Source organism: Vitis vinifera, chromosome 15 (genome assembly GCF_030704535.1).
Source record: "Vitis vinifera cultivar Pinot Noir 40024 chromosome 15, ASM3070453v1".
Taxonomy (NCBI): domain Eukaryota; kingdom Viridiplantae; phylum Streptophyta; class Magnoliopsida; order Vitales; family Vitaceae; genus Vitis; species Vitis vinifera.
Window position 1 is genome coordinate 15,878,042 of NC_081819.1, and position 18,801 is coordinate 15,896,842.

Below are 18,801 nucleotides of genomic sequence, written 5' to 3' on the forward strand. Positions count from 1 at the left end.
CTATAAAATATTAATTCTTTAAATTTTAAATTTAAGATGAAAGGTAAGACAGAGGAAAATGATTTGGCATATTACTCAAAAAAATGTGACACAAAGTATATATATAAAGATTAGAATAATTATTTCTATTAATATACACATTTATGCTATAAATATTAATTTTTAAATTTTTTAATTTAAGATGCAAGGTAAGCATAAAAAATGATTTAATTTATCATTGAAAGTATGAGATATTACATTTGAATGGTTAGAATATTTAATTTTTATTATATGCATTAAATATTTATTTAAAATATCCTGAAAAATATTAGGGAAAGAAAAAAAATGTTAAAAAAAAAAAGTTTTCTCATATTTAATTTTATTATAGAAATATAAAAAAAATCAAATATAATTTAAATTAATTTAAATTTTATAGATTTTAAAATTATTTAATCTTGTTGTAATAAAGACAAATAAATAAAATGAGTTTGAATAAATATATAAAAATAATATATTAAATTTAAACTTATTCTTTATTTTTCTTCACTTTTTCTTTTCTTCTACTTTTCCTCTTTATAAATTTTCTTTCTTCTATATTTTCTCTTAAATTCTCCATGAACCAACATATTCTTAAAATATCAACTCTTTAAATTTTAAATTCAAGATAAATGTATAGTTTATCTCTCCCGCCTTGAAGAAAGAATAGTATGTAAATACATAAATATCATTGTGGACCTTGCATTTTTGCATGAAGTGTTCTCACTTGATGGAAAAATTCACTTGTTTTATTTATTTGGTGAAAAATATTATTTTAAAAAAAAGACTTAGAATCATAACTTATTTTAATTTTTTTTAAAAGGAAAAACAAAATAAGAAAGAAAACTCTAAGTGGAGGTTTGAAATGTTTGTGGGTATTTCTAAGCTTTGTTGAGAAATTTGTGGAAAGCCACTAGATTTGGGATTGCACTGTAAAGGTATACCGATTATCCCTGTCCTCCTATTTGCTTTTATTTTATTTTATATTTATTTTTGTATATGATTCATTTCAATTCATATCCTCGTAAATATTTTAATTGGATTATTATTGTGTATGCAGTAATTTATTTATTCGTTGTTTATTTAGTTATTCATTTATTTTGTATTGTTTCTAATTTTCGAATTATTGTGTAAATCTAATGATAATCGAATAATGATGTTTTTACTTGTAGATTTATTTTTTTTATCTATCTATTTATTTATTTGTTTATTTTATAATACTAATAATAACAAAACTAAAGCTCTTTTTCTAGATTTAATCATTTGTAAACAATTTTTTTAGTTCTAATAAACCAAAATCCCTTTTCAATTTTTATTTTTTATTTTTTTGTCTTAAAAATAAATAAATATGAATCGGGAGTCATCTAGGTGATTTTATTTTATTTTATTTTATTTTCAATGGATAAACTCAATTCTACCAAACTAACTTTCTTTCTCTAATAAAAAAATTCCTTTTTAATAAAAGACAGTTTTCTCCCAAGCAAGTAAAAATTCCTCATAAAATTTTAAATAAATTTGTAGATAAATAAAATTGTAAATAGTTTCTTTTAAATAAAATTGAATTGAATTTTTTTTTAATACAAAATCTTAAAAATCCTTTTGTTATGATGAAAGTCAAATAAAATTCATCCCTTTTAAATAAAATTGTGAAAATGCAAAATTCTCTTTTTAAACAAAATGTAAAATTTTAAAGTTCATTTTTTTTAAATAAACAATCAAATTGTATTACTCTTATGAATAAAACTTTAAAAAATCATTTTTTAAATAAAATTAGATAAACTTTCTTTTTAGTTTTTTTTATTTTTATTTATTTACTTTTAGTCCTAATAAAATTGAATAAACCATTTTTTTTAATAAAATCAAACAATAAATAATTTCTAGTAGATAAAAAAAAAAAAAAAAGATTGAAATATTTTTGTAATTGATTTTGGAAAAATTTGTGTTTCTATTAATTTTTCTTTCTTTCTTTTATATATATAAATATAGATTTTTAATAAATTCTTTTGATACAATAAGTGCAAATAACTTTTTTTTTATAATATATACAAAAATAAATATAAAATAAAATAAAAACAAAGAAGAAGACAGGGATAATCATTATACCCTTTACAGTACAATCCCAGATCTAGTGGCTTTCCACAGCTTCCTCAACAAAGCTTAGAAATACCCACAAACACCTCAATAAAAAACGAGTTTCGCCATCGAGTAAAAACGCATCGAGCAAATTGCGGGGTCCACAAGCATATTTTGTCAAAAGAAAGCAACAATGTGAAGGAATTCAAAACAACTGCAAAGCCTTCCTTCTGAGCACTCCTTTGTATGATGAGTGAATACTCTATAGCATGTTTCAGTTCCCTGAGCTTCCTTTTGATATTGGCCTATATATGAAATGGTGAAATCTATTATGGTTCCCGACGATAATCTTTCTTCCAACAACTTTAGAAATAAACTTGAATGTAGAAATGCAATCCAAACACATTTTTTATATGTGTATATATTCCTTCACAATGATAGACTTCCCTTTTGACATGCTTATTCCTACTGCAAGTGCAACTTCTCCTTCATGCTATTATCTATATCAAGCGGAATAGAATCCAAATGAGGAACATATCCAGCTACCTTGATCTGGTCCAACAGACTGTCAAGCTTCTTATAAATTTCTCTTTTTCTTAGGTGAGGCCAATCTTGAGCTCCCACAAACATAGATTTTGCAACCAACATCAACCGAACTATTAGTGCAATTTCTTCACATTTCCATCTCTCGCCCTCAATCTTAATCTGACTTAAAATCAAATTAGAAAAATTTTAGGAATTTAAGAAATATTAGGAATTGTTATTTATTTAGATTTCTTTTGTTGTTTAGATGCTCTTACTCAATTATAAATTAAAGTTATAGTCCAATTATAATTAGTTTATTACAAATATAGGTTTATTAATCTTTGGTTGATGAGTTGAATGAAATAAAATATTATTTTAGAAAAAATTGTAATTATCCATAATTGTGGGTTCCAACACATGGTACAAGGCCCAGAAGATTAGAGCTAGGTACCAAGAAATCTATAAGATATATATATATATATAATAAAAATAAAAAGTTACAATTTTATTGGTAAAATTATGGTTGTAAATAATAATTCAATTTAACCACAACTACCAAAATTTACATGTAAGAATTTCAACAATTGGTTCATTTAGATGCATTATTTATTTAAATCTCAAGATATATGGGATCTATTGAATAGCAATTATATTGAAATGGAGAACAAGAGGCCAAACCTTTCACAAAGGAGCAATGGGATTTACTACGTCGTGTCATTAACCTATCTAAGAGTCAGTCCAATCCTTCCCCTATTTGTGTTTTGGCTGAGCAAGGTAATTTCAAAACTACTCTCAATGTTATTCCAAGTAATACAGTCTCATGAATCATTGATTCAGGAGCTTCTGACTATATGACTAGTTGTTCTAATTTATTTATTTTATATTTTTTATGTTTTGAGAATCAAAAAGTATGGATTTTGATGGTTCATTATCATCAATTGTTGGAAGAGGGTCTATACCTATTTCAAAAAACTTGATCTTAAATTTTGTTCTTTATGTTCCTAATTTGTTTTCAGTCAGTAAATTTACTAAAAATAGTTATTGTGTTGTTAAATTCTTATCTCATTATTGTGAATTCTAGGATTTGGATTCAGGGAGGATGATTGGCAATGCTAGAGAGATAAATGGATTGTACTAGGAGGATGAAAATATCTCAAAAAGGCAAGCTCAAGTGGTAAATCAACCTTCAACTAAATAAATTATATTATGGCATTTTAGGTTAGGGCATCGTGGCCTCTCTTATTTGTGACATGTACATTTGTTTCCAAAGTTGTTCAAAAACAAACGAGTCTCAAAACTTCAATATGAATTTTGTGAACTCTCCAAACATCAAAGGGCTCAATTCCTACCACAACCATATGAAAAATCTACTCATTTTGTCCTTGTGCGTAGTGATAATATAGGGACCCTCGAGAGTGAACAACATCATACAAACATGATCGTTTATCATTTTCATTGATGATCACACATGTTTGTATTGAGTATATTTGTTAAAGGAAAAATCTGAGGTTGAGAGTGTTCAAAAACTTCCATAAGACAATTCAAAACCAATTTCAAACAAAAATAAAAGTGCTACAAACTACAAAAGTATTAAGTGAAAAATAATGCTAAAATGCAAAGAAAGACACATGTTGTCAAGTTCAAAGTTGTCACACTTAATAGTTGCATGCAAAAATCACAAATAACCATACGAACATCTTTCTAAAATCAAAAATCAAAAACTAGTGGCTGTTAGGAAAAACAAAAAAACAAAAAGGAAAAAGAAGAAAAAAAGTTGCCACTTCTCTTCTACAACAATAAGAATGATTGCATCGATGCTCCTCATCTTCATGCCTATTCTTCCTCGATTGATACTTTTTGCACCAAAGGGATTGCTCGTTTACCATAAATTTAACTTCATTTCTTCCATTTAAATTCAAAACTGTCATGGTAGATACCTTGAAAACCACCTTACAAATGGAGTCCCAATTTTACCCCCTCTCGATCGCAAAACTATTCTTTCCACACAGTCTCCATATTTCCTGTTCATATATCATCATCAAATTAATGCAGAACAAATAAACAGTAAGAGGTAGGAAAAAAGTGAAAAAAAAAAAAAAAAAAAAGCAAGAATAATAATGTTTCACAATTGATGGAAGTTTTCAAATGCTTACTCAGGACTAAAAAATCCCTAAAATTGGGGAATGTTTGTCAATAAATCCGTGGGAGATGCTAAAATGGGAGGTCTTCTCTTCTTCCATTGGAGATATGAAAAACAATGTCCTCTCTTCACCCATGCCTTGCTAGACTAAAAGGAGATAAAGTTTGAGCCACCATTTCATCAAAAGTAATGTCGAAAGAAATGTGATGGTTTGTGTGGATGGTGATGATTAGAGAAGATTTGCTCCTTTTTTTATAGAAGAAAAGTTGTACTTTAAGTGAGAGAAAGTTGAAAAGTAGTTTCCAAAAGAGACTAGAGGTTGGTGAAAGGTTGAGAAAACACTTTGGAGTCATTTATAGGGCCATTGACACTTCAAGACACCCTGTGCGAGTTATGGGCCTTATGGTTATCACCCTGTCTTTCATGGATGCAATGTTTAAATAGGAAACTTATCCATTGTTCTGCTTATTGGATAGGTTTTGCCTTTGATTTGTAATCACAAATGAGCCCATTGTTTTAAAATGATATTTTTCCTTTTTTGATTTACAATTGCTTTAAGGATAGTATTCAAATATAAGAGATAGAAGAAAAATAAATTACTACCTCAACTATTAAATTTTACTTTTGGAATTTGTATTTTAAAAATACTTTTATTTAAAATTTTAATTAAAAAAATTATTTTATGCATCCCTTTTAAGTAAAAAAATATGTTTTCCTCCTCAAAATACAAATAAAGCATATGTCCGAAGACCCTGCAAGAAAAAAGAAGTGGTTTTGCCATAAATGGAATGTTTAAATAGGAAACTTATCCATTGTTCTGCTTATTAGATTGATTTTGCCTTTTTCTTTGTGATGAAAAATAAGCCCTTTGTCTTAAAATGACATTTTTCCTTTTTTGATTTGTAAGTGGTTTGGGGATAGGATTCACATATAAGAGATAGAAAAGCAATTACTGCCTCAACTTTTAAATTTTATTTTTGGAATCTGCATTTTAAAAATACTTTTATTTAAATTTTTAATTAAATAAAAATCCATTTTTGTGCATCTTTGTTTATGTAAAAATATACTTCACTTCTCAAAATACAAATAAATCGTATTGGAATATGTAGAGCTCGTGATAAAGATTTGAATCCAAATAATCATAAAAATTGTGTTTGATCTTCAAATGGTTATGAACATGTTTAACAATTTTTTAAAATAGTTCTAAAAAATAGTTTTATGATATTTTGTATAACAAAAGTTTGATGGGAGCCTAAAATGTTTTTATTTGTTTTTAAATATGTTTGGAATATAATTTTTATGTCTAGTGTTTTATTTTTAATTATTCTATATATTTATGTAATTATTTTTTTAAACAGTTCTTAAAAAACCAGTGAAAAAAACAAAAAGATATTCTCTGAAAATATTTTATTTTATATTCTTAAAAATAGAAAACGAAAAATAATTTTTGATCGTCAATCATGTTTTTCTAATCTTTTGTTATAAAGAATAGAAAACTATTTTCGAAAATAGTTACTAAACAACCCTTATATCTTTTCGAAAAAGGAATTATCTAAGTTTTTATATATCTTAAGATACAAGTTACTTGTTTCAATTTCTCTATTCCTATTGATTCATAATTTAGTAAGGGATTGGTTTTTGATTGATAATCTATGACTTTAAAAAGAAACTTGGCTTTGGGCATAGGTTTGTAATTAATTGAATTTAAAATTATAAAGAGAAGATTGATACATAAAAATTACAAATTAAAATTTAAAAAATATGTTGATCATCATATATATACATATATGTCATGTGTATATATAGATATATGAGAAATAAATAAATAGATGGGACTAGAAAGGGAAATAGATAGATAAGAACAAATGTCTATGTAGAAAATATATTATGCATATTAAGTAACACCAAGATATACTTACATGCAATACTTCTTATACATAAAGATACAAAGCTTATTGTATAATTTCTTTTTCTTTCTTTTTTTTCAGAAAGCTTTTCTAGCTTTATGTATAACAAAATTTGTTGCAATAAGGTGCATAAAAAAAATCATCATTTTTAATTTGAAGGAATTTTAAGATTTGGTTAAATTTTCGAATATCAACCAATTTATCATTGTAATGTTTCAACTATTTATATAGATCGAACTCTTAGCTTCTAGTAATCAAAGGTGAATGTCTTGTTAAAAACTAACAACTACCCATGATTTCAATTATAGGAAATAACTATTATTTCAATTATGTGTGATAAAATATATAATATTAATTGGTTTAGTATTTTATATATACTTTAATACACTTTCCCATTCATCCCATAATCAAGGATTTTGGAAAAAAAAAAAAAAAAAACATTTTTAAAAACATCTTTCTCGTGCCAATCAAGTACTAGTACACATGACAAACATAAAATTTGAATTTTTAATGGTATAAAAATGTTATTCAAATTTTATAAAACTTTGAATTTTTCATTTTTATATTTAAAAAATATCTTCAAAATAAGACCTAATTTAAAAAAAAAAAAAAATTAAAACATCTCAAGTCTGAATATATTTAATTAAAAACTACCCATCCGCTGTTGTCCCATGCATAATCAACTACATAAGAAGCCAACCACATATGAAGCCCACGTGAATTTATAAATTATGATTTTGGATTTTAAAAATAAATTTTAAATTTAATTTTAGCACGAAATCATCAATTTTATCAAATTTTTTGAACGGTTGGAGGTTCCCTTAAACTAATCAAAAATGCCTGGTAAGAAAACAAAACCCTAGAAAATAAAAAATAAAAAATAAAAAAAATAAATAGAGGCAATAATTTATACTTAACGGTCAACTACGAGCTGTTTTAGGTTTCTTTCTCCCTTGATTAACTTCCAACTACGTAAGTAAAGTAAAAGAGATTTCATCACACAAATACAGGAGAGAACCAAACGAACTTCATTCATTTAAGACTTAAAAGAAAAAGAAAGAAGACCCACATTCCATATCAAATCCGCAAACCATGAAAAAGGTTCACATTATAATTTATCAGAAAGCCAAAGTCTATCCCATTATCAAATTTCACCCTGCTTCATGTTGTTCATATGAAAGAAGGAAAATGGAAGAAAGGGAAGAAGAAGAAGAAGTAGTTCTTACTTCTCTTCTACAGCAATAAGCTGGACTGCATCAATGCCGACTCTTCCTCGGTTGGTACTTCTTGCACCAAGGGGATCTCTCATTGACTATAAATTTAACTTCGTCAGTCGATGTCTTGACCACCACCTTTCCAAATAATGGAGTCCCTTTCTGCGCTTTCGATAGCAAAATTATTCTCTTAACACAGTCTCCATGTTTCCTGTTCGTATATCATCTCATCTAATTAACACACAGCAAACAAATGACAGAAGGTGGGCAAAAGAAGTGATAAAAGGGAAGAATCACAAAGTTGGATCTCAAAGACTCAGGTTAGATATTTTGAGATTCAAGCTTCACTCAGAAAGGATTAGAAAAAGGAAGAGAAAAAAAAAAAACAAGAAGAATGATGGAGGAGTTTTGTCAACTTTTACTCCCTTGGATCTCAAAAATTATGAGGAAAATGATCGATGTCAAAGAAAATGAAAAACTCCACTTTTCCCCAATCTCTCCTCTCCTTCATTTTTTATTTTTTTTATTTTTTGGTTTTTCTTGGGAGGACAAAAAGAAAATGAAGAACCAAGAATTGAAAATTTTGTCAAGAATTGGCAAATACTCAACAATTCTAAGATTCAAATGCAGGCAACATGAAAATAGGAAATGAACCCTGCATGAAAATGGCATGTATTATGTGTTGAGGATCCTCTGCCTTAATCTAAGGCCTTCCATATGTGCATCCATTGACCCTCAATCATAGGAGCTTGTTTAGCTAATTCTTTACATTTATTTTATAATCAATCTTTATGTGTAATTAAGTTGTTATACAATTTGTAAATGATTATATATATGAAAGACTCTCACCACTAAAAGGTGTGGTGGTTTTCAAACATTCTCATGGTATCAGAGCCTACCTGGATTAACATCCCAAGATCCCCAATGGCCTTTGATTCTTCTTCCACGCTCCTTCCCTTCAACACCATGATTCACATGGTTACTATCAAACTCTCATCCTCCAACTATCTCTTATGGAAGAGTCAACTTCTTCTCCTTCTCGAGAGCCAAGGTCTACTGGGTTATGTGGACGGTTCTCTTGAGCCGCCACCTCCATTTGAACCTCCCACCTCTCAGACACCAAATACCAAACACTTGGCATGGAAAGCCACTGATCAGCGCCTACTAAGTCTTCTCCTCTCCTCTCTCACAAAGGAAGGCATGGTTGAAGTCGTCGGCCTTTCCACATCCCGTGAGGTCTAGACTGCTCTCAAAAACACCTTCAGCCACCGTTCTAAAGCCCATGAAATGCGCCTCAAAGATGACCTCCAATTGATGAAGCGTGGCACCCGTCCAGTCATTGCCTACGCCCATGCTTTCAAAGCCTTATGCGATCAGATTCATGCCATCGGTCGCCCTGTTGATGGAACCAACAAAGTCCATTGGTTTCTTCGTGGCCTAAGACCTGATTTCTCCAATTTTTCTACTGCCCAAATGGCACAGACTCCTCTCCCATGCTTCTCAGATCTTGTGTCCAAAGCTGAGAGCTTTGAACTTTTTCAAAAGTCTCTTGAGAGTCCGACGCCTTCAACTGTAGCATTCACCGCTAGCCATGGCTCCTCTCAACGTGGGGGTGGCTCTTCTCGTTCCAAACGTGGCCGCGGGAATGGCTCCAACCACAAGTCCTCCAGTCACAGACAGGGTCGTGCCCAACCCACTCAAGGTCGCCGACCACCACGGTGCCAGATTTGCCGCTTGGACGGCCACTATGTTGATCGGTGTAGGCAACGCTATGATCGGTCCCAACATGATCCCTCGACGCACCTTGTAGAAGCTTTCAACACTTCATGCTCCGTGTATGGCAATGAAGCCTCCGATTGGTTCTTGGACACAGGGGCTTCGGTCCATATGACTCCAGCCCACTCCACTTTGGACCAGTCCACTACTTACACAGGTAAGGATTGTGTGATTGTAGGGAATGGTGCATTCCTACCTATTACCCACACTGGTAAAATTTCCCCTTCCCCCAGATCTTTATCTGTTAGATGTTTTGGTTGTTCCTCACATCACCAAATATCTTTTGTCTATTAGTAAATTAACGCATGATTTTTTGTTATCCGCTACATTTACTAATAATTTTTTTCACTGTTCAGAATCGCCAAACGGGAAGGGTGGTGGCAATCGGTAAAAGAAATTGAGGCTTATATGTGCTAGAGCGCGGACATTCCGCTTTTATTTATGTTCTTAAAAATAAATCTCTTCATGCTTCGTATGATTTATGCATTCTCGCCTTGGACATGTGAATCATTTTGTTATCTTTTTTTAAAACAAAAAATGACAGTTTTATCTTACCTCTTTATTGTCATCTCCTAAATTATGTGATACATGTCAACTTGCGAAGAATCACTGTTTGCCTTATTCTCATAATGAACATAGATCTTCTAGTGTTTTAGATCTTATTCATTGCGATATCTAGGGTCCTTCCCTCGTCAAATCAAATTTGGGATTTGTCTACTATGTTTTATTCATTGATGATTATTCTCGTTTCACTTGGCTTTATCCATTGAAACTGAAATTTGACTTCTATGATACTTTTATTCATTTCCAAAAATTTGTGAAAAATCAACATTCTGCTCATATCAAAATTTTTCAAAGTGACGGTGGTGCAGAATTTACTAGCAACTGCTTTAAAGCCCATCTTCGTACCTCTGGTAATCATCATCAACTCTCTTGTCCATATTCTCCCGCCCAAAACGGTTGCGCAGAAAGAAAACACCGCCATGTGACTGAGACCGGCTTGGCCCTGCTTTTCCATTCCCACACTTCCCCTCGCTTCTGGGTTGATGCCTTTAGCACTGCAGCTTATATCATCAACCGATTGCTCGTACCACTTCTTTGAGGTAAGTCCCCTTTTGAACTTCTATATGGTTCCTCTCCAAATTATGAAAATTTTCATCTATTTGGTTGTCGTGTTTATCCTTGTTTACGTGATTATATGCCTAACAAATTTTCCTCCCGTGGCATTTCTTGCACTTTTTTTTTTTTGTTACAGCTCCTTTTACAAAGGGTTTTGTTGTCTTGATCCTACCACTTCTAGGCTATATATCACCCGCCATGCTCAATTTGATGAGACTCACTTTCCCTTTCTCACTACCTCTTAAGCTCAACCCCTATTCTCCCTCCAATTCTCAAATTTTATGGAACCCAGTCTTCCCCCTCTAGCCTTGCTACCATCTTCCCCTATGCCTCATTCCCAGCATATTACACAATCTGGATCTACCCCGTGTGGTATTTGTACTAATCCAGTGGATGAGCCTTTGAAGGTAAATGATTCTCTTACAGGTCCATCTCTGCCACACTCGGATCCTAGTCCCACTTCTCTTGAGCTCACCACCGAGCTATCTACCCCTGCTCCTGTTGCGACTGCTCTGATGGCTTCTCATCCCATGATTACACGAGCCAAAGCTGGTATTTTCAAAAATCGCCATATGGTGAATCTTGCTCTCTTGGGATCCTTTGGTCTTCTCTCTGCTCTACTTGCATCCACTGAGCCCAAAGGATTCAAATCTGTTACTAAGAATCCTTAGTTCGCCGCCATGGATGAAGAAGTTCAAGCCCTGCAAACTAATCGTACCTGGATTTTGGTTTCTTGCCCTACCAACACCAACATTGTGGGTTCCAAATGGGTGTTTCGGACCAAATACTTGCCCGATGGATCAATTGAGCGTCTCAAAGCTCGCCTTGTTGCCAAAGGCTATACACAGGTACCTAGTCTCGACTACACTGACACTTTTAGTCCTATTATCAAGGCTACAACTGTTTGTGTTGTCTTCTCTCTTGTTGTGACCAACAAATGGTCTCTCCGTCAACTTGATGTCAAGAATGCATTTCTTAATGGTCATCTTACTAAACATGTATATATGGAATAGCCTCCTAGGTATATTGACCCCCGCTTCCCTAATCATGTCTGTCAGTTGAAGAAAACTCTTTATGGCCTCAAACAAGCTCCTCGTGCCTGGTTTCAGTGATTCAGCTCTTTTCTCATTCAACTTAGTTTTTATTGCAGTTGTGCCGACACCTCACTCTTTGTCTTTCACAGGCAGTCTGACATTATTTATTTGCTTCTTTATGTTGATGACATCATTATTATAGGCAACAACTCTTCTTTTCTTGATAGCTTTAGTCGTAAGCTTAATACTAAGTTCACTACTAAAGATTTGGGCTCTCTTAGTTACTTTCTTGGTTTGGAAGCTACATCCACTACTGATGGTCTCTTTCTTAGTCAGCTAAAATATGCCCGGGACATCCTCACGCGAGCTCAGTTACTTGACAACAAGCCTGTTCACACTCCCATGGTTGTTTCTCAGCATCTATCTTCTGATGGTCCTCTGTTTTCGGATCCTACTCTTTACCGATCTCTTGTTGGTGCTCTCCAGTATTTGACTATCACACGTCCCGATATTGCTCATGTTGTAAACTCTATAAGTCAATTTCTGCACTCTCTGACTGAAGACCACTTTCTTGTTGTCAAGCGCATTCTTCGCTATGTTAAGGGCACACTGCATTTTGGCCTCACTTTCCATCCATCTACTGTTCCTGGTGTTTTAGTTGCTTACTCTTATGCAAACTAGGATAGATGTCCTGATACTCGTTTTCTACCTCTGGTTATTCTATTTACCTTAGCGACAACTTGGTTTCCTGCAGTGCCAAAAAGCAACCTACTGTTTCTCGTTCCAGCTGTGAGTTTGAGTATCGTGCTCTTGCTCTCACTAACGCTGAACTTCTTTGGTTCACGCATCTTCTTCGTGACCTTAGAATTTTCCTTCCACAGCAGCCTCTTCTCCTATGTGACAACAAAAGTGCAATTTTCTTTTAGCTCCAACCCCGTTTCTCACAAACGGGCCAAGCATGTTGAGTTAGATTACCACTTTCTTCGTGAACTTATTGTTACTGGCAAATTTGGCACTCAGTACGTGCCCTCTCACTTACAGGTTGCTGATATCTTCACCAAGAGTGTACCTCAACCTCTTTTTCAATTTTTTCGCTCCAAGCTCCACGTCTATTCCAATCCGACGCTCAGCTTGCGGGGGGGTGTTGAGGATCCTCTGCCTTAATCTAAAGCCTTCCATATGTGCATCCATTGACCCTCAATCATAGAAGCTTGTTTAGCTAATTATTTCCATTTATTTTATAATCAATCTTTATGTGTAATTAAGCCATTATACAATTTGTAAATGATTCTATACATGAAAGACTCTCACCACTAAAAGGTGTGGTGGTTTTCAAACATTCTCATTATGGGTTCAACACAACAAGGCCTCTAACTTTGAATTGATCGGATGAGATTGTAGGAAACTTTGTGATATTCACTCTATGAATGTGCTTTGGTAGAATATCATTCTATATGCGAACTGATCTCCTTTTGTTCTCCTAAAAAAGTAGCTTATGGTTTTGATACTCACTCAGAGAAAAACCTCCTAATTTGGCAACGTCTAAGAGGATGCCCATTGGAGAAGGTAAAGAACAGGCTCCTCTCTTCTTTCGACCCTTGCTCAACCGAGGGATTCCATTCCTTAGCAAAAGGGCTCAGTTTAGATTGAACCCTAGCTTCACTTGATGATGGGACCATGCCATAAACTTGAAGAGAACAAGTTTGTGCCAATTTTTGGAGAGAATGTTTAAGAGTTTGGAGAAAAAGATGAAACTGTTGTCTCTAGATAAAGAAGTGTTTGGAGACAGAAAATTTGGAATCTATAGAGGAAGAAAATGTGGGTTTCTCTATGTACAAAGAAAGTTGATGTATTTAGATAGAAACTGTGGGTTAATGAGATGCAAAGAAGGGTTAATTTTGTGGTCATTTACAATAACTTTTGGACCCTTCTATAAAACTCCAAAAATAATATGATTGACAATAATCTACAAGGATGGGTTCTTAGATTGTGTATCCAAGATATTAAGAAGGTGGCTTACTGTATGGGACTATATAGTCCTACATTGAATCAAAGCTCTTTCCTAAATATTTTCTTTTAAATTTGATTTGGCTAAAAAGGAAAATCTAATACGTAATATGGGGACAATAAACATCAATACAAATCATATTTAAATAAATTTCTATTAATATGCATGATTTTAATTATTGGTCTATAGAATATTAATTCTTTAAATTTTTAATTTAATTAAGATGCAACGTAAGACCAAGGAAAATGATTTAGCATATTACTAAAAAATCTGTAAGAAATATTGGAAGAAATATTTTTATTAACATACACATGTATTTATTCTATAAATATTAACTTTTAAAAATTTTTAAATTAAGATGCAAGGTAAGCATTTGTTATTGAAAGTATGAGACATTACTCAAGGATTATGACAATTAATTTTTTTTATTACATATATTTAATTAATTAATGATTTTTTAAAAATATTAGATTTTTAAATTTGGATTTAAGATGCATCATCAATCAAACTTTTGTTTATATATATATATAAATTTTGAATTTGAGATGTATCATTAATCCCTTCTCCATTGAAAAGAATCAATTTCTTTTCCTAAAGAAATCTATAGTATTTATACTATTTTAGAAAATCTAAAAACATAATAAAATTCCCAAAATGTCCAAAAATATGCAAAAGAGTCAAACGGGGAAGTACTTGAGTGAAATTTTGGAAATCCCAACTCGTATCGAAAATTTCAATACCTCCACAAAGGTGTTGAAATAAATTTTAACAAATGTCCAACCCTTCTAAACCTGCGACACACTTTCAATGTGGTATCAAACTGAATTCAACATGTATCGAAGGGTATCTTTATGTATTGAGATCTATCAAAATTGTATCTTCATGTTTTGAAATTCATTTTGATAAACCCTCAAACTTTATGTATGTTTGAAATTTTTTTGTTAGCTCAAGGGTTCTCCTAATCAAGTTTTGATGATAACAAATCATGGTTAAGTGATTAATTGGTTTGAATGGTAAAGAATCTTAGGTATAAATTCGAAAATTCATCAAATAACCAAATAGATACAAGATCGAAACTTTTGATCATAGGAAACGAATGTAAGATGAATGCAGGGGTGCACTTAGGTTTTTCATACATTTTCATGCATCTTTGAAAACTCGGTTTATTCTTTAAAATTTTGATTTCATTAAAACCTGAGTTTTATCAAATATACCTTAAGCAAAATGTTTCAAAATTGACATATTAATTTACCTAAAGACGTTGCCTAAGTGTTAGAAAATAAAGGAATTGAAAAAGATAGGCTTTTGGAGCCAAAATGTTGAACCGGTCGAGGCTCTGGCCAACTGGCTCAACCGGTTGCCCTTGTTTGGTCGAGGTTTGGTCGAGGAGTGCCAAAAACACTCTATCTCATCCAGTAGCTTCCTCTTCCCGGTTAAGGTTTCCTTATTCCTGTTCGACCTTTGGTCGAGGTTCGGTCAAGGCAACGGTAACCTGTCAAAGCATTAAATGCTCCAACGGCTAGTGAACCGGTCGACCCCCAAATAGACCGATCGAGACTGCCTTTGGCTTTTCTTGGCTCCCGAGCTTAGAAACCTATAAATTGAGAGCTCCACTTCATTTATGACATAGAGAACACTTGCGATCAATTGTCTACCTACTTGTTCTTGCTTTAAAAGCTCTCATTTCTTTCCTAGTGCATTAAATCCTCACTTGCATATCTTTTAGTGCACCCTTATGAGTCATCCTAGCTTTGATTTGTATTTGAGCTATCTTTAAGCTAGGTTGAGGGATTCATTCTTGTAAAACTTGAGTGTTAAAGCCTTCAAGAGGTTTGAATCTTGAAAAGATTGTGTAAGAGCCCATTGAAGCTAAAATCCAAGTGTAAAGGATTGAAAGCTTCGTTGAAGCTTCAAGCTAGTGGAACCCTCACTCGATTAGGAGTTTGAGGAAAGTGGACGTAGGCAAGGAAGTGTCGAACCACTATAAAATCCTGAGTTTTAATTCTCTAACTCTTATCTCTTTATTTTATTTTTTATTATATTGTGCTTGAATTTGTTGTGTTGAAAAAGTTTTTTGAAAAACCGAATTCACCCTCCTCTTTGGTGTTTTTCTCATTTAAACATAGTCTTTATTTTCTCAGTTTTTATAGGAAAATTTTGATACCTTCACTATATCAAAGTGAGTATCAAAATTTATCTCTTATATCGAAATGGCATCAAAATTCATTTTGATAAACACCTAAACTCAATTACCTCACTATGGAATTGAAATGGGTATTGAAATGCATTTCTTGTATCAAATTGTGTATCATTTCATATCAAAATTCATTTCAATAATACCCCAAACTCACTACATCCAAATTGACTCTACTCCCTTGTATTGAAGTTGTGTTGAAATCCACTCTTGTATATCGAAATTCCTCTTTTTCTTTACATTCTTCATTGGATGAGTTTTGATGAAGGATCTTAATTTTGAAATTATGAAGGATCTTATATGTCATAGAAAATTAATGTGTGATGAGTGATCAAAGCACACAACACCCAAAAGATCAAATAGTATCCCTCACACAAATATAACAAAGTGAAGGGGGTGGCCATAATGTAAGAGTGTTGGTAATGGATTTTAATTCTTTCAAAAGATTTTGTTGAGAATAGGCAATAAAAAAATAAAAATAAAATAAGAACACACAGATATATGTGGAAAATCCTAAATTGAAAAAATCACAAGTAGATGAGAAGAAAATTTATTATATCAAAAAATTGATACAAAATGAGAGAGTTGTGAGTGGCTATAGCTATAATCATCGTAATCCTAAAACTATATATCATTATAGTTTTAAGAAAGCTATATATATATATAGAGAGAGAGAGAGAGAGAGAGAGAGTATAATTAACAAAGCAGGTCCATGAGTTCCCACACCTTTAATAGGTTCAATGGTGGGCTATAGGATTGAGCCTATCAACTCAATCTCTCTATGATCACCACAAACCCCCTAAAAATTTGTAATTACACCACATGTCGCACCGTGAACTTTTCAAGTCGAACCAAATAAAATTTAGATCACCAAACTCTAATAGATTCAAATATGGCACGTCTCAAGAAATCCATCCATAAACCAAATACAATATTTAAAATAAAATAAAAAAGCATCACATTGTTAAAAACTTATTCTCACATTTATGTTAATTTTGTGAGATGTTAGGTTGAAAGTATCCTTTGAATAGAGGACTTCAATTTAAATGCAAAAGTTTGAAATTGTATCTTGAAGAATTTATTTCAAATAATTTGTATTAAAATTATTTCTTCAAGAAACAACTTCCTATGCTATAAATTTGAAAATAAAAATTCCAATTATCATACATAACAAAATATTTTTACAACAGGGTTTTTTTTAATAAATATTTTATTTAAAAAAATGTAAATGGATTAAAAAATGAAAATCCAAGAGAAGGATGGGTGTGTTACAGGAGATTTAATTCAAATCTAAGAAGGGTGGTGTGGTTTTGATTTTGCTTTCCCCCCAGATTATCAAGTGAGGACCAAAATAAAGAGTGGCTGTCAAGATTTACATCAGAAAATATCTCTTAGAGCCATCCCACACCATCCAGTCTCCATCCCTATAAATGTAAGATACAACGTATATGGCCAGCAATATTCCGTAAATATCCTTCCTCCCAAGCTCAAAAATCCTACAAGACATGAAAAGCTCTTACACTTAAAATCAAAATCAACCTCACAATCCTCCAAATATCCTTTAAAGGAAACACATCCATTGACTAGCTACCTATCTTTTGTAATTTTGTTTTCGTCTTTTTTCATTTTTTGTAATATCCAACTTGAAGTAAGCCACACAATATGGAATCTAGTTTCTAACAAGACACGTACACCTGTCATTCACCATACAAAAGCACTCTACAGTGACATGGGAGCTGAAGGCCCACCCATTCTCCTTTCCTTTATTCCCACACATCAAGCTTCAAGTAATCCTCAATAGGAGAAACCAAGAAAAAAGATAAAGAAGTAGCCCTTTTCTCCTTTCATGGCTGAAGGAGAAACCACCAAAATGGATCCACAGAATTCCATAGAAGAGCCCAACCATCCAGTTGGTGAGTCAGTTGCACCAGAGCACAAGAAGCCCAAACACCACCAGCCCTGCGAGGATCGAGCTGAACCACACAACCCCTTTGATGCCAGTCATGCCGAATCACAAAGCCGGTCTCCAGTCACCCCTGATGAGCCCAACCACGATGAAACTGAATCACAAACTCAGTCTCCTCCTACAGTAGTGGATGTTACAAAAGAACCCATCAAAACGGAGGTCTTGGCGTCATCGGAGGACAGTGGACGAGACCGGCTGAAGAGGCACCGAGTTGAGGTGGCCGGCAGGGTGTGGATTCCTGATATATGGGGACAGGAGGAGCTGATGAAGGATTGGACTGACTGCTCCGTCTTCGACGCTTCATTAGTGAGTAGTAGAATAATGTCAGCTCGAGCGGCATTGATGGCTGAGGGAAGAAGACCTAATTCAAGCAGATTAAGGATAGAGAATAGATGTTGAAGTTATTCTCAGTCAAGCATAAGTTTTGCTTCCTTCATTTTTTTTCTTTCATCACAATAACCTGCCTATATCTGTTCTTCATCCTTATCTCCCTGTTTGTTTAGTATAGGTATAAATATATGTTATCCATATGAACTTTTTTTCCAGTTATCTAGGCTGGTATATTGCAGAATGATATTTCTCTTGTTGATAAGTTATAATCAATCTCATGAGCCCTTTTCTGATCTGAGAATTGAGTTGTGCGGTTGGTGTGTGGGCTCGCTGTTGGTGATTTAATTGCTCAATCAGTGAAACGTTTTACCCTTTGTATATATAGACCTATTTTTCGGTGTAAATAAATTAATTTTAGATGGCAACAAGACTGGTCACCCTCATCTCGACCCGTCTGGAAAACGACACTAGGATATATACATCCTGAGCTGCACACCACA

The 18,801-nt window shown here is 32.8% G+C and overlaps 1 protein-coding gene across 1 annotated transcript; it reads left to right on the top strand.

Annotated features, from left to right (window-relative positions):
* The first annotated feature begins 17,755 nt into the window (after positions 1–17,755).
* LOC104881801 (protein BIC1) lies at positions 17,756–18,596 on the top strand. The gene has a single exon (XM_010663064.3). The coding sequence runs from the start codon at positions 17,852–17,854 to the stop codon at positions 18,368–18,370; it is 519 nt and encodes a 172-aa protein (XP_010661366.1). The 5' UTR covers positions 17,756–17,851; the 3' UTR covers positions 18,371–18,596.
* The last annotated feature ends 205 nt before the right edge of the window (positions 18,597–18,801 follow it).

Coding starts and splice junctions, on each gene's coding strand:
- LOC104881801 (XM_010663064.3), top strand. CDS start 17,852: ATGGCTGAAGGAGAAACCACCAAAATGGATCCACAGAATTCCATAGAA.